We start from the raw sequence: 15,591 nt of genomic DNA, 5'->3' as shown, positions 1-15,591 counted from the left end.
GCTGGGGGGCGTGCTGCCGGTGGGTAAGGGTTGGGTATGCTTGAATCGCTTGACAGGTTTTACTTGGTAAACGGTGTGGCCGTTAAGAATGGTTAGTCAGGAACTTGCTTGATTAGTCGGAGGATTGTTCCTTCTTGCTTTGAGAAGTGTTGATGCTGGCAGTGTGACACCAATGCCGGCGGAGAGGACTGAAAGAGGGAGGAGGCTTGAGGAGCACGCAGAATATCTTCAACTGTGGGCATGGTACAGCCGGAATAATTTGATGCGAGCCTATTGGACGGTTTACACGCTTGCAACAGGGCTTGACATCTCGAGATATGAGCTCTTGAATAGCACATGATTTTCCGGCTTCTCGAAAGGGAAGTTATAAATGCCATCCGTGCTGGGAATCAGTTTGATGCTCGGACTCGACTCCTCCAGACTTCGTTGAGCGGCACTGGATGAAGAAGCAGACCGGCTTCTCTCTATACACGTGGTGCCTCCATCTCTTCTCGGAATGAAAATTGCCCTTCAACTGGTCGCTCCTTCATTGTGTGCTCTCGGCTGAGGAAATGAAATAAAATGAAATCCATATGACTGAATAAGCGGAGGAGTGGGGACCTGTTGGGATATTGCCTGCCCTGGACGGGATGTCTCCAATTCACCCAGCCATACTCTAGGTATCTTCTTTGTGAATCTCAATCGATCTCTTTGACCTCGAACAGCGAATGAATGAATGTCTGCAACACCTCAAGGTATACTTCAGGTCAACGTGACTTAAGCTCTGGAAGCAGGTCTCAAGCCAGATCCAAAGTCCAAAGAGAGGCATATCTGTCTGACCTTACCTTGCATCCCCTACCTTGGTGAATTAAATATACATGCAACCACGCTGGTGTCAACGTGCCTGTAATCAAGCACCTGCAACGTCAAAGATAAATCGATAAATCCAACCCCCCCCCCCCCCCCCCCCACTCCTTCCTATTCGAGCGGTGATCCCTCCCCTCCTCGCCCCCATTGCCTCCAATCAGAGCATGTGCAGTCCAATCACGTGCTTGACCCTTCGGCAATTCGGCGACTGCGACCAGGCCTGGATCGCGCTTACACAATTAGCTCGTTTCCGCTCGAGCTTAACTTAAAGGGCGTGTTTCCTCCTGCTTTCAGATTCCCACTTGACCTCTTTGGATTATTGCAGCCAGCATTGAAACCCCAACGCAACGCAACGCAACGCAACGCTCACGCTCACGCTCACGCCCACGAGATTTCGAATCCCTGCACAACATCCGTACACCACAGACAGTGACTTGACGAGTACAAACAGTCACCCGCACGCATCCTCAGCTTCACCCGGCTGAGCCTTGCCTTACCTTACCTTACCTTACTTTACCCTCCTTAAACAGAACAGAACACATCATCCCACAGGTACGTCAGTCTTGAAAGTGTTTTCTTTTGCATTGGATATTATGGTTCGTCCGCGTTGTGTCAGTGCTTCTCCACCTCCACATCCTCATCCGCCGTTCCCCTAGCACATCTGCACCTCTGCACAGAAGATCACGACACTTTCCTGCAATCGAAAGACCCAGCATTGCGCACCAACAAGCCAGAGCTTTGCTCTGCTTTGATGTGCATCATCTCCTCGCATGCTTCCTTGGGCTTCAGCCTCGGGCCCATCGAAGAAGTCAAGACAGGAGATCGCTCCTCCCAGGCTCCAGGACGAGGCTGTTGTCGGTCGAGTCTCTGCTTTGAGTATCAAACATGGCGATCCGACATGCCCTCCCCCACCACCAACTCACCGCCACCCCTTTTCCCGTATGGGGTCGGACTCAGCTCCCTTAACCCCTCATTCCTCGAACACCAATGCCGCTCACATTGTTCTGGAGTTCGTCTGTTCTGAAGTTGGCGCAGAACAATCGCAACATCCGAACATTGTGATGTGACTGAAGGTGCAGCGAACGAACAATTGATTGAGGCACAGCAGAATGGACCAGATCCAGAGCAGAGCACGGCACGGCCAAGCAAGATTGCATGCATGTGCTCAACAGGGTGTGCCCAGCGCAAAGTTGTGCGGTGTGCTGTTTGGTAGCTGGGACACGGGCACATTCTTCCCCTTCCCCTCCCCTCCCCTCCCCCTTTTTTCGTCCTGTCCCTATCCGGCCACAGTTACTGCTCGTTCCACAAGCTATCCCCTTTTTTCTCTGCACCGCACTGGACATTCGCTGCACCGCACGGCACCGTTCAGTGAGATGGAGCAGCAACAAGGCAGAGCTGCTTCATAGCTTGCTTCGTCTGATCTCCGTCTCCTGGACTTGGCTTGGTGCGCTGCAGTTGGTGCAGTTGGTGCAGTTGGCTGCATATCTTGCCCAGCCCAAAGAAACCCCCAGGCCTGCGGAGCACAGCACCAGCATCTGCCAGTGGTGCCGGGGCATAGCTGCCGATATCCAGTGGTCTCACTGGTCCGCCTGTCCACTCCTGGCCACCGCAAGGAATGAGTCTTGGATGCACCAGTCGGCGCAGTCTATCCTGGGCGGAATTACCCCCATTCCTTAGCGGCCGCGCTGCATAGAAAGCACGACAGCGGTCCTCAGTGCACCAGAACCATACTCTCCAATGCTCCCCAGCCTCCGCTTTTTCCTCACTGCTTTCCCTTTCCTCTCCCACTACCCAAGCCAACCCTCCCAAGTCCGCCCGCCTGTGCTCGATCAATCTATTCTTCTTTCTGTCATCCCGCACCGCATCCGTTGCGCAGCCTCCATCGCCTTACCTGATCAATCATTAATCCCACTGTTTGTTATTCAGGTTTCCTATCCAGGTCTTCTAACCGGTCGGAACGCCTCCAGTCAAATCGGACCTCGATTCAGCTCTCTCACTCGCCGTCGCAAGCAGCCAGCCAGCCTGAATTACTCGGGTCATCCCTCGCGCCAACCTCAATCCAGCTCTTCGCGACCAGGTTTCTGCGACAAGCAAAGAGCAGCCTCCGCTCCCCATAACCAGTAAGGTCACCGGCACGCAACTCAAAAGAGTCAAACTCGTCATACCATAAACACAATGGCCGATATCACCGACCAACACGACCAAGGCTCGCCATCCGCCCTTGATGAACACGCTGTCGGAAATGGCAATTCAATTGCAGGAGAGAACCGTGGTGTCAAGCGCCAACGCCCATCAACTGCGGACGACGATGATGATGATGATGATAAGCCAGGACGCGAGCGCAGAAAGATCGAGATCAAATTCATCACGGACAAGTCGCGTCGCCACATCACCTTCTCCAAGCGCAAGGCTGGTATCATGAAGAAGGTTAGTGAAATGTTTTAAATCGCGCGTTGGCGCGCCAATCGCGATCGCGTTTCAACGACCTTTACTGATTTATCAATAACAGGCATACGAATTATCGGTCCTCACTGGAACTCAGGTCCTCCTACTCGTTGTCTCCGAAACTGGTCTTGTCTACACTTTCACCACACCAAAGCTCCAGCCACTCGTCACGAAGGCCGAGGGAAAGAACTTGATCCAAGTACGTTGTCTCGCCGATTGATATTATACATATACTGACCTATACCAGGCCTGTCTAAACGCCCCCGAGCCTGCCGGTAACGGAGAGAATGGGGTAGACGATCAAAATACTGTTGACTCTCCAGAGGAGCAACCTGCTCAACACATCCCAGCTCCGAACCGAGCCGGAATGCCACAACAAGCAAATATGCACCCTAACTACATGCCTCAGACTCTGGAGCACCAGCAAGCCCTCGCCTATCAGAATTACATTACTCAACAACAGAGGGGGGGTGGTTACCCAATACCTCCCCAGGGCGGTATTCCCCAGCAACATTCACATCAAGCATAGAGCCGAATCTTGAATCCCAGTACACGGAGGGTCGTCTTTAACTCTGATACCCGGCACATAATACAACGTCTGATAACGTTCGTGTCTTGCGAGACGTGAACCTTCAAAGTACTCGTTCTGATTGGTGTTTTGGTGTCATTTTCCATTGGGGGGTTTCTTTAGTCAACTTGCACCTTGTTTTCCAAAATCGAAAAACTATACCACGCGAGATAATGAGTTAATATTACCTCCAGTATCATCATCACTCTTGGGAGGGGTTTTGGTTTGGTCCGGTAGCATAGGTAGATGGATGGACGATGATGACGAAGTGGGTTTTCATGGTAGATGTCTGCATGTGGCTTGCACTTGATGGATGGGACGCAGAACTCTTTTAAGAATCTTTCTTGCGAGATATGTGCATGCTCACTGGGGCTTACGGGAGATCATGGATTGCTTGCGTTTTTCTTTGCCGCGCTTGGCTCTTTACTACTTACTAGCTACTGATTTGGTTGGGATCAGGGATGGTGGATGGTGGATGGTCTGTCATTCATGGTTCCTGTCTCTCTCTCGCCTCTCCACAACTCTCTCTCACTCTGTACAGTACAGGCCTCTCTGGCCGGCCATATGGGGGGTGGTCATGCGCGCGAATAGTGGAATTGACTTTTTGATAAGAAAGCTCTCCTCCGCTTCTATTGCTTCCACGTGAATCCGCCCCATTATCAGACCTCAAGCGTTGGGCTGAACCTCCTCCTCCTCTCCCACTTCACGACCGTTGTGGTCTCTCCACTTCCGGAAACAGTAAAGTGGAAGGTGGGTAAGCAAACTAAACAAAACGTGATATGATGTGAGATCTACCGGAGCCCCGAGACATCCAAGCTCAAGATCTCGATCTCGGCTTCAATGTTCGACTAGGCTCAACGTCCGATGAACTGAATCAAACTGATGTATGCTTAACGTTAAGCTTACCTGTACCTGTAAGCTTGGACTTTTACGTATGAGATTTGTAGTATGCAATAGTGGGGTTTGATTCGATTTGGTGTGTCATGAGTTGAGAAGTGTGGATGGAATGGTAAGTTGGAGGTCTGGAGATCTGGGAAGGTAAATGCTATCTCATATGTTACTTGGTGGGGTTTTTGTCGGAGGCCTGAATGAGCATAAGGAAACGTTTCTTAGCACAAGTAAACGGATGGTGGGGGGAGAGATATATGTCTGTGCTAGTATGGTGAAGTGGAGTGGTGGGGGTGATTGGGAATAGGCAATAAAGGAATGCTGTTGTTGGATAGGTTAGCAGATAATTTCATGGGTGCTAGAAAGATGGATGTTAAGTTACGTTATATTATATGAATAGGGACATATACGGGAAAGAGATGAGATATCGAATCACTGGGTCGAATTTATATGTCAGATCATATTATATAATATCATACTATAACATATGACTAACCCTGCTTGCTCTTATAAGTGGAGCTGCGTTGGAAGAAGAGGGCTTGTCAAACACTAGATGGCAGTGAAGCCTGGACGGAGTAAGTACGTACGAGATAGGATATGTTAGCGAGTCCGGAAGCTGTCTGAGCATTTGTTACAATCAATTATCTGCTCTTGTTTCTTCAGCTAGGTTAATCGATTTCCTAACTGCCCTATCTCTCTGCTTCCCTTTCCATTTCCTTGCTCTTTAACGCACTGATCCCCTCTTCACTTTGTATAGTGATCGAGAGAATAAGGCACAGCGCTGCTTCTGCTTTCCTTCAAGCACAACGTTAAACTTCTTTCTTCCAAGCCCAGGGTCCTGTTCCTCCTTTCCATCAAACGCCTCTGTATCCTGGATAGCTTACAACCCAACGCACCATCGATCATATCCCTAAGAGAACTCCGTTGTGATGCCAGACAGCCAAACGCCTTGCCGTGATCCGATCCTTGGACAAAAAGCTTTCTATGCTTTGACTGTGATATAAATTTATTATTCTCTCCTTCTCCACGACTCCAACATTTAGATTAAGTGGAGAGTTATAGGAGACAGGCAGAACTCATGAAGCAGTACCAGATGGACCAGCTCCCGGTCCATCAGAGCTAGGTGGCAAAGAAGGAGGTCCCTTCCCACTGTCATCCCTCTTCCACCACTTCATCTTCCAGAATCCGCCTGTTGCATCCTGGGATTTATGTCTCCTCCCGGACCCTCTTGGTGAAGGTCTAGCCGTAAAGCCCGGGAACCCAGTCGAGCGTCTCCTTCTGCGCCGAGAGAAGGTATTCGAGCGAAGTAATGAGGTATTCTCATCGGGCTCATCTCTTGCAGCAGATTCCGGTAGGCCAGAAGAGGCTCGTCTCGGTGGTCTAGCAGGTGACGGCGGTTTTGCCGCTGTATCATCTTCCAGCTCTCCCCAGATCTCATTCGCTTCAGTGACGCGCACTGTCTTGCGGACGTGTCTTGTAGCCCCTAGCACAGTGTCGAGCTTCGTGGTGGGTGTCATGGGTTCGTTGCGGAGGAGGGCTTGGTGTTCTGCGCCGATGGCAGCTTCTTCATCGGCGTTGAGAGAGTCGGATGATTCGTCGTTGTCGGTATCTTCGACGAAGCCTAGGCCAGGCGCGAGTGCGCTCTGCGAGACTGCTGAGGGGGTTTGTTCGTCGGAGAGGCGCCAGGATAAAGCGAGGACGCCGGAGAGGAGGATCACGGTGCCGAGAGCTATGAGGCAGGCTTGGAGAACTGTGAGGCGGTCGGTTTGTTTAAAATAGATGAGGCCATCGAGGATGGCGATGATGTTGTAAATGCAAAAGACGAGGGGATAGAGGACGCTTGTTGAGACCAGTTTCAGGCCTCGGTGAAGGTAGTAAAGCTGTGTGAGTGCGAGGGTGACCAGACTGAGGAGAATTGCCCAAGACTGCCACCTGTTAAACTGATTAATCCTGTCGATAATGGTACGGACCAAGAGCTCCACTGCTGATTTGGCCACCAGCAAAGAATGAGCTGACAGTATCCCACTGATTGAACCGTATGCCAGCCCTCGAAACAACCGTATTCGTGGTGTTGAGGAAATGCTCGGTATCCTGGCTAAGAAGCCAGCAACTGCAATGACTGCCAGAACCAGAATAAGCTGCAGTATCATCCAGATCACAAACGTCCTCCTGCCCAGCAATTGTAGCAACTGATCCAAACTATGCGCCGGTTCCGGAATGGCTCCAAAGATAGCAATCAATACAGCACCGCTCGAAACCAGCAATGTTCCTCCCAAAGACCAGCGAGTGAAAGGCTCCCCCAAAATCAACGTGGCGCATATCGAGTTAAAGACCAGTCCAGAAGCCTGGAGCGTCGAAAGAACAGGTAATGGTAGGGTCGTTATCTGAATGGTACTCCCGACAATATTGGATATAATGAACATTCCCATCCCAAGCTGCCACCGCCGCCTTCTGTATGGAGGCCGTCGCACATCATAAGGATCTTTCTCGTCTTCTAACAAGTGTGATTTGCGCTGGAGGGTGAGGCCGAGACTCTGCACGCTGGTCGAGATGAGACCAACGAGAATTCCAATCTGCGAGTCGCAGACCTGTCAGTTGCTTTCCTGAAGCTGGGTTGGGGGTTCTGGACTGGGGGGCAAATGTCAATGAAGCTAAGCAGGAGTTACGAACAGCTACGCTTCCTCCTGGCGACAGGTCGCCCAGGTTTCCCATCACGCAGATGATATTGTATCGCAAGGCTTCATTTCACTTGGATGGTTGTGTCTGTGTCTGTGGTGTAACTTCCTTTGAAATGGTTGAAGTGGGCGTTTTTCTGTGAGATGTGAGGACGTCACGTATTGAGCGACTCGCGGTCAAGGTCGAGTGACCTCCTGGATCGTCGTAGCCAAGTCTCGCTTGGATGGGGGGTGGGGGGTGGTTCTAGAATTGCGATCCAAAGTAAACACGGAAAATATCCAAGCTAGAAACTGGGACTAAAAGTATTTTATAAAGTCATAGATTTGATTCAGGACATTGAGCTATTAGTAGGATGCCACTCGAGGTCGAATCTGGGACTGGATACGGAAGAATGTGGGAAATGTTGCAATACTATTTTGAGACATTCCGATCAAGTATTGACTGTCAGATCCGGGCTTGGAACAAGCCCTGTGTATTACGAACAAATGACGTTTGTATTGCCATGTATAGACAACATGACATGGACATACCATGTATTGACAGTCGCTTCGCCTCTAAGAATGTCTAAGAATGCAGGACTTTCTCGACTGTGATGCTGCACACTATCACGCCCTGAAGGTCACAAGCTGAAATCAGCACATCAAAGACTTTTGTAATAGCACTTGATTAATATTTAAGCCCGTGATCCACGTGGAAACCTTGAGATTGGTCACTGCAACTTCGTAATAAATTGCTTCCATTGTATATTGCCTCCAGGTGATCTGAGAAAGTCCATTCCATAATATGCTGTAAGTTGGACGTCTCATGTCACCAAATTATGGTCCTGACAATGGAGGCCTTCAAGAATTACTATAAACCCGCTCGGTAAGCTCAGACTTCAGATACGGCTATACCAAGTTCTATATGTGTATTTCGATTTTAGTTCCATGTAGTAACAGGCCGATCTTGGTATTTTAGAAGAGGCCCTTTCAAACTTCCAGCATCTTCCTCTCCCCTGTGATCTTCAATAATCTCCTAGCCTCCTTCCAACCTCTGTCACTGTCTCTCCATCCATCCTGCTTCAACAACTCATTGATTTTCTCTTCCCGCTCATCTTCCTGCGAATTTCTAAGAGTCCAGAGCCGCGCCACTCTACCTCGTCTCTCTGCGATTATTCCTGAGTGAGTAGTCCACGCGCAAGTCATGAATATCCAGAAGATATGTGACAAAGCGGTTCTTATTTCTTTTTCAATCCCAAGATAGGCTGTACTTGTAAATACACACAGGAAACCACATGGAATGCTTTCTGATGAGTGGATTGGCTGTCTGAAAACTCGTCTCGAAAATTGGACATCACTTTGGAGAGTGAGCTCCTGGTGTCTCAAGAAGCGTACATATTGTTTCTGAGCTTATGCCGTGGGTGATATTGGTTGTGAGGATTGTAAATAGTAAGTTGGTGATAAAAATCTTCCCATCGAAAAGAAGTGAAGAATTTGAGAACGAGCCGGCTTGGCTTTATTTGGGTCGTGAGAAGGAAACGACGTTAGAATGTGCTTTGAACAAGCAGCTGTAAACCACTCAGTCCCATGCTATCGCGGAAGGTACCAATGACTAGAATCAAGAATCGCCGACGAAAATTGGACCCGAACAAATAAGACTTGAGCCAGTGAGAGCAGTATAGAAGTATGGCAATATGGTAATAAAATTAGCCGTAAATGGTGAACTTGGGCACTCGCCTCCTAGACACTCACCAGCTCCCACGCTCGAGACAGACTAATGCTCGCGCCATAAAAGTCAGAAGCCTGTCAATATTACAAAATAGACTGACCTGAACGGCAGTCTAAGATCTGGCAAATTGGCACTAACTTCTGATTCAGAGTCAGACGCTGCTATTCAACGCAAACAACACACAGCGAAAAGTTTCACACGTCCATTGAGAGAAGAAATCCCCTGGACAGGTGATTAGCTCCAATCTCAGTGGTAAAACAGCCAATTAGAAAACAACCATGAAGCTGGGTATAATTTTGTACATACTCACAGCAGTGCCAACAGAATTTCCAAGCATATGTATTGTCCTGAGCCATACAACATGCCGATTTTCTGGAAGATTGCCACTCTATTCTTGATCGTAGACTCTGCTGTGTCGGTGGCGGAACTAGTCATGCCCAAATTCCTGGCAGGAGACGAAAGCCTGACGTCGAGAGTCTCACGAAGGGAAAGAGAAGAGATGAATGATGTGTTTCAGAAGAGCTGGATGAGGTGGAGGAGTGGACAGGACACTGGCGGGTTGGTTGGCGTATTGGATGATTTTTGAGCCAGAAAGGAGCAAGGAGTTCGAAAAGAACCAAGTGACCAAGTTTTGTTTTCTCAGGCAAGGAAAGGAAATGTTAATTTTTCTCAAAGAGGCTACCAAGTAACCAGCGGAGAGGAAGATGCGGTCATTGCATGAGACTAAGCTGCCCCACATAGGATTGGAACGTTTAGCAGTTTCCGAGTACTAGAGAAATATCCAAAGCTCTAAAGGCAATGCTCGAAAACGACGAGCTGACATCATTTGAAAGCAATGTCGGTAAACGAATATCAGGGTGTGTGTACCAGCTCTGGTGAAAGCCCTTTCGGTAGGCCCTGGATAGTCGTCACGTTCCCTCTGAAGCCTCTGATGATCAGGCATGTAGAGAAACTTCGGTTTGGAATTACAGAATTGACCTAGTCCGTATGTTAATGAATGAATAGATCTAGCCAACTTGACGAGCTTTTGTGAGGGGGAAGGAAAGACTGGTTCAGACGAGCATAATCAACATACTGCCGTGGTCCAGGCTACTGATAGCCAACTTAATCTCAAAAGAAAGAAGGAAATAAGATCAGGAACCCCAGCTGGGTATGCTCACATGTTGTTGGCAAAGACTGAATCAACATCCTGTCAAGCTTGAACGACATGGCAATATCCACGTGATGCTCGCTACAATGACCATGCCAAGACCATGCTGATCGTTGCTCCTCTTATCGCAACAGCTCCATCCAGCTTGACAACCTCACAGCTCCAGCTCCCCAACTCCCCTCCTCCCACAAACAACCCACCCACAACCGTCAAGATGTCACAATCCCACGCTCTCTCGGACGACCAGGTCAGACCTCCCTCCCTCAATTTCCTAAGTTGCAATTGGCAGCTTGGACGAGCATCCCAAACCAAGGCAGAGACAGCAAGTAGCTAACAGCAATGGGAACAGGTCGGCCAGGAGCTGAAGAAGATGACAGCCTTCATCAAGCAAGAAGCCATGGAGAAAGGCCGTGAAATCGAGATAAAAGCCGACGAAGAATTCGCCATCGAGAAGTCCAAGCTTGTCCGCCAGGAAACCGCCGCCATCGACACAACATACGAGAAGAAGTTCAAGACAGCCCAGATGTCGCAGCAGATCACGCGCTCAACTGTTGCCAACAAGACACGCCTAAAGGTTCTCTCTGCCCGCCAGGAGCTCCTCGATACTATTTTTGAAGCTGCGCAGAAGAAGTTGGGAGAGCAGACGAAGGACAAGGGAAAGTATCAGACTGTTTTGAAGGGGTTACTGCTAGAGGGTTTCTATGCGTTGAATGAGGAGAAGTTAGTGGTTAGGGCGAGGAAGGCGGATAAGGATGTGGTTGGGAAGGCAATTAAGGATGCCGAGAAGGAGTATAAGGAGAAGACGAAGAAGGATATCAGTGCGAGCATTGATGAGTCGAATCCGTTGCCTGATGGATGGTATGTCCCTGTCTTTCGCGAGACTCCTTTGTCTCTTCACTAGGCACATCTGGGAAGAGAATGACATGTGCTAACTACAGGATTTAGCACCGGAGGTGTCTCGATTGTTGGCGGCAATGGCAAGATTGAAATCACCAATACCTTTGACGAGCGGCTGAAGCTGCTAGAGGACGTGGCTCTGCCCTCTATCCGAACCAAGCTGTTCGGACCCAACGAGAACAGGAAGTTCTATGAATAGAGTCGGCAGGTTGTAAGGGAAGATGAAGGGTACGTGGGATTTGCGGATACCCATGAGCGGAAAGAGAGAATTGGGATTGCTGTTCGTCAAGTCACAGTTCCTACAAATGGACATTGCTAGCGTTGGGAGATACAAGAAGAGGTTCTAGACTGCTGTGTATGATACAATGAACCCAAAAGAGACTAGATTGGAGTCTCTAATCGATTGGTCTTCTATTATGAATTATTCATCCTCTGAGCTAGGTCTCAGATCTCTACAGTTTTCTACGACTAGATAATGCTTCTCATCAACGCCACTGGCACTGGTGATCGTAAACATAGCAGGACGTCAGTCTACTCCGCAACCTGCTTTTTCAGGAAAGAAGCCATTCCCTTCTTCTCCTTCTCAAAAGTCTCCAACCTCTTCTTCTCCTTTTCCTCATTTTCATTATACCACGAATGCTTCAACTTGCTCTTCGTTCTCAACATCCCCACCGCCCTCTGCTTCACCAGCGTCAACGCCTCCTTCGTCTCCAACCGCGTGAAGAACGCAGCGCCCCCTGTCTGAATCTTCGACCCAATCCAGTCCAACTGCTTACCAAATTCCTCGATATCCTCATTGAATATCTCTTCCTGCTCTTTGTCGCTCAGGTCACGATCCGACGATAGGCCATCGTCGAGCGTGACGTCGAGGAGATAGACCAAGGCGCGGAGCTCGTGGTAGTCTGTTCCTGGGGAAGTGTCGGTTGCTGGTATGATGCGGAAACGAGGGCTGTGGAGGGTGTTCATTATAGAGCCCAGGGAGGTGCTGTAGTAGCTGGATTTGGAGGCGTGAATTAGGGAGTCGTGGAAAAAGCAGGCTGCAAGGCGGCGCCGGAGATCGTGGGTGCGTGACGAGGCGGAGGAGATGCACTCGACCGCTTGGAGGCGGAGGGGGGAGGAGGAGGTGCTTTTGAAGATGCTTTCGCAGACAAAGATGCACTGGCAGTTGTAAGTTTATAGCACGAACTTATGTGAAAGGAGGAGATAGGTAGGAAGGCTTACTGTATCATCCCAGTCATTAATATACTGACATAGCCGAGCAATGGTCTCTTGGACTGCATCTTGAATATCGGCGTTCTCGGAAACAATTCTGTCTAAACTCAACTTTAGAAGTACAAAGATGAGATGTCGTCTAGGCTTTTCGTTCAATAACTTCGCTACCTGCCCGAAGAACTTTATGGTCGCTAGTAGATTTCCCCAGTCTCGCCTCGGGTACGGATTTTTGAGCTTGTTGACTGGCTTCAGACCTTCTACTGCTTGAGCTTCCGGAGTGGCTCCTAAGCGGAGAAACGTGGAGCTTATAGCTTCGACCGTAATAAGTCTTTTGATTTGTTCATCGCTCTGTTTCATGACGTTGAGGTATGATGACCGAAGAGGATCTCTTGATTCCACTGATACCTCGTCCAATATCCAGAGGAAGAGCTCGTCTGGGAGATCATGGCCCATGGAAACCATATCTTCGGCAAAGCCAAATGCAAAGGTCTGTTGCCTCATCTGAGGATCAACTAGCACGTCTTTCCAAATATCAGGTACTGAAGCAACTGGAAAGCGTTTGCGTTCCGGCTTCGCTTGTTTGATCCCAGTCTCAAAAAAATACCATCGTTGCTCTGTTACTGTAGCTTCTGTCCTCTGTATAGCCCTTGCGACTCTGTGAGCTCCTCCATCTTCTCCGCTCGCAACCACTGATTCCAGCAAGGCACTGTGTTTGAATTTCCCTCGCTTCGCAGGATCTAGAGCAGATACATCATCTTCCTCGATACCTGGCTCCTCTAACATAGCTTTATACCTCTGGGTGGTAGCCTCAGCAGCCTCGTCATCTTGAGCATGACTGACTAGGGATTTCAGGTCGAACTTCTTTTTTGATAACACAGGCATTGGTGAAACATGGAAGTTATTTGTCCGTGTTTTATACCGTGGCGCCGTTGGCGTAGTAGGCTTTGCTTTATCACCTGACGTTTTAGACCGGTTTGCAGTGTTGGGAAATCTTGCTGCTAGGATTGTGGAGAGATCTTCTAGAGAGTCATCGGAATCATCTTCATCGTCTGAATTTTGGATAATACGGTCTGATGGCCTCTTTGCTGGCAAGGATTGCGGTGGTACATTCTCCCTTTGTTCTAAATGCGGCTGGTCTGAGGCATCACTGCTTGGCGGCGGTGATAAGCTGGAAGTGTAGCTTCGCTGATTTGAGGAGTTGGGCGCAGATGGAAGTCGAGGCGCCATTTGGAAACTTGATGCGGGTATATTGGAAGCTCTCATTGTTGGTGCAGGAGGGCCTTTGACTGCTGGTGACGGAGCAGATTTACCGGTAGCTGGCTCCATGACGACCTTTGGTTTGAAGAATTCTCGGATGGATTTATTGGTCGCCATAGTCATGTCACCGCGAGGTGGTTGATTTTGGAAGATGGTCTGCTTCGTGTGCAGTTATAGTAGCTCACAGACAGATGTGGCTATGATAGTGACGCGATGCTAATAAAGAAGTTCGCGTAGACCGTGTGAGTTTCGCGGACGAAGTCACGTGTAAATATAATAATCACGACTGGTGCGCCAGCCATTGAGTTGTTAAGTTTTTAGCCTTCAGGGCGTAAACAGCCCTCGCTTTCCCTCTGCATCAATTTCATCAAATAAGGTAGCCTCGTGGAGAGACAACAGCGCAATTCTACCAAGGAGGTGCGTGCCCTTCATCCACCACTCCTGTTTGGAAGACGTTTGGGCAGCAGCCACCTACCGGTTTCTTGTTCCGTGTGTTTTGACAGCGAGCGAGCTCTCTGCTACCCCCATCCCGCCTATCAAGACCGATTCCGAAGGATAGCGGACTCAAAGTTACGGATCATTGTGTTGTCAAAATACTGTACAGTTCACCTCTTAGGAACTTCGGATCTGGATGTTGTTGCGTCCGAACATTGGGCGGATCTGTCCAGTGTTCTGGCCTGTGCCCAAGGCCTTGGGACGATGGGATCATCTTCTTTGTCCGCCGTTCCCGGGCTCGGCTTTAAGAAAGCCGTATTGCTTTTAGATTTGATCCAGACGCGAATTAAATTCGTGAGCGGTGGAGAGGAGTGGACCTCTTTTGGGATGATCGTATCCGCTCGACTCGGTTGACGCATTATTATTTCTTAATTTGACTGCCCCTCCAATACAGGGACACGAGCCTTGGCCATCTCCAGAATTGTTGTGTTTGATCTCTGCACTCGAGGCCTTTTCCCTTTTCCCTCCGTACGAAGAACGGAACGAAAAGGGAGCGAATGTACCTCCGTACTCATCCACCATTTACGGCGGGCCAGACATAGCCTGGCGAAGTTGACTGCACTGCGCTGCACTGTACTGCACTGCACTGCACTGCAGTCTGTATCATACATTATCGGATCATAGTTGGTTGGACTGTACAGTCTGCACCAGAGAATAGCACTTGACTTTGCATCGCCAGTCGCGAATCGACTACGATCTACTCGCCTGCAACTTCAATACCCTCGAGCTTTTCCTCTGATGTTTAAGATTGACATGATGGAGCCGGAGCCGGGGCTTGGAGTTCGGTCGTCCTTCTTCCAGTCAGATTTCAGGAGCGCAACAAGAATTCGGCACCTTTCCAACTCCCACGCCCATCCTCCACCCAGCTGTGCCACGAATGCTAAAACAATAATAATCCCGCCGGCGAGCGCGACGACGGGTAGATATCCCCTGTAGCGTACATCTTACAATAATCAGTCCCTCTCCCGGAAATGCCCCTCTGATTGGTGAGCTCGCTGGCAGTAATGTCTGGTGCTGAATGTGTATTTGACGGCATCATCGTCAGTGGTGTCAGCTCGACTCATCCTTCGTCTGCTCAGGCAGGCAGTGCAAGCACCAGCAGTGCACGGTAGAACAGAAACAGACAATGCCATACTGTAGAATTAAATAATCTTAAACCCCCCTCTTATAGAATAAATGCTTATCAGATTTCGCTCTTGCACACCCAGTACAATACCAAAGTCCGAAGCCGAAGCTGAAGCCCAGCTTTGTACAGTACTCTTCCACCGGCCACAATTTGTTCTGACTTCTGACACGGGTTTCGGGTCGGGAGAAGTGGCGTTTCTTAGTCAAGTTCAGTTATTAAGCAGTCAGTCGCGCAGCTCCTGAAGGGTGGACAGAACAAAAAGGAACTAAAGTTTTATCTACTTACCTTACCTATCCAGCAACAAAACCTTGTTTTCTTTTACCG

The 15,591-nt window shown here is 49.3% G+C and overlaps 4 protein-coding genes across 4 annotated transcripts; 2 read left to right on the top strand and 2 right to left on the bottom strand.

Moving 5' to 3' along the window:
• Positions 1–3,021: 3,021 nt before the first annotated feature.
• MCM1 (transcription factor of the MADS box) lies at positions 3,022–3,820 on the top strand (the record flags this gene model as incomplete). The annotated part of the gene is made up of 3 exons (XM_058508269.1): positions 3,022–3,273; positions 3,356–3,490; positions 3,539–3,820. The coding sequence occupies 3 exons, from the start codon at positions 3,022–3,024 to the stop codon at positions 3,818–3,820; spliced, it is 669 nt and encodes a 222-aa protein (XP_058355954.1).
• Positions 3,821–5,432: 1,612 nt separating this feature from the next.
• ONS95_014607 (uncharacterized protein) lies at positions 5,433–7,804 on the bottom strand. The gene is made up of 2 exons (XM_058508268.1): positions 7,418–7,804; positions 5,433–7,320 (listed from the first exon to the last, which is right to left on the bottom strand). The coding sequence occupies exons 1-2, from the start codon at positions 7,457–7,459 to the stop codon at positions 5,824–5,826; spliced, it is 1,539 nt and encodes a 512-aa protein (XP_058355953.1). The 5' UTR covers positions 7,460–7,804; the 3' UTR covers positions 5,433–5,823.
• Positions 7,805–10,494: 2,690 nt separating this feature from the next.
• On the top strand, positions 10,495–11,376 carry VMA4 (V-ATPase V1 sector subunit E; the record flags this gene model as incomplete). The annotated part of the gene is made up of 3 exons (XM_058508267.1): positions 10,495–10,527; positions 10,630–11,138; positions 11,226–11,376. The coding sequence occupies 3 exons, from the start codon at positions 10,495–10,497 to the stop codon at positions 11,374–11,376; spliced, it is 693 nt and encodes a 230-aa protein (XP_058355952.1).
• Positions 11,377–11,708: 332 nt separating this feature from the next.
• ONS95_014605 (uncharacterized protein) lies at positions 11,709–13,769 on the bottom strand (the record flags this gene model as incomplete). The annotated part of the gene is made up of 2 exons (XM_058508266.1): positions 11,709–12,335; positions 12,399–13,769. The coding sequence occupies 2 exons, from the start codon at positions 13,767–13,769 to the stop codon at positions 11,709–11,711; spliced, it is 1,998 nt and encodes a 665-aa protein (XP_058355951.1).
• Between the last annotated feature and the right edge of the window lie 1,822 nt (positions 13,770–15,591).

The sequence above is a fragment of the Cadophora gregata genome (genome assembly GCF_030347475.1).
Source record: "Cadophora gregata isolate MNR1 chromosome Unknown scaffold_9, whole genome shotgun sequence".
In the NCBI taxonomy this organism is placed as follows: domain Eukaryota; kingdom Fungi; phylum Ascomycota; class Leotiomycetes; order Helotiales; family Ploettnerulaceae; genus Cadophora; species Cadophora gregata.
Note: the sequence above shows the minus strand (reverse complement) of the source record. Positions and strands in the feature narration are given on the sequence as shown.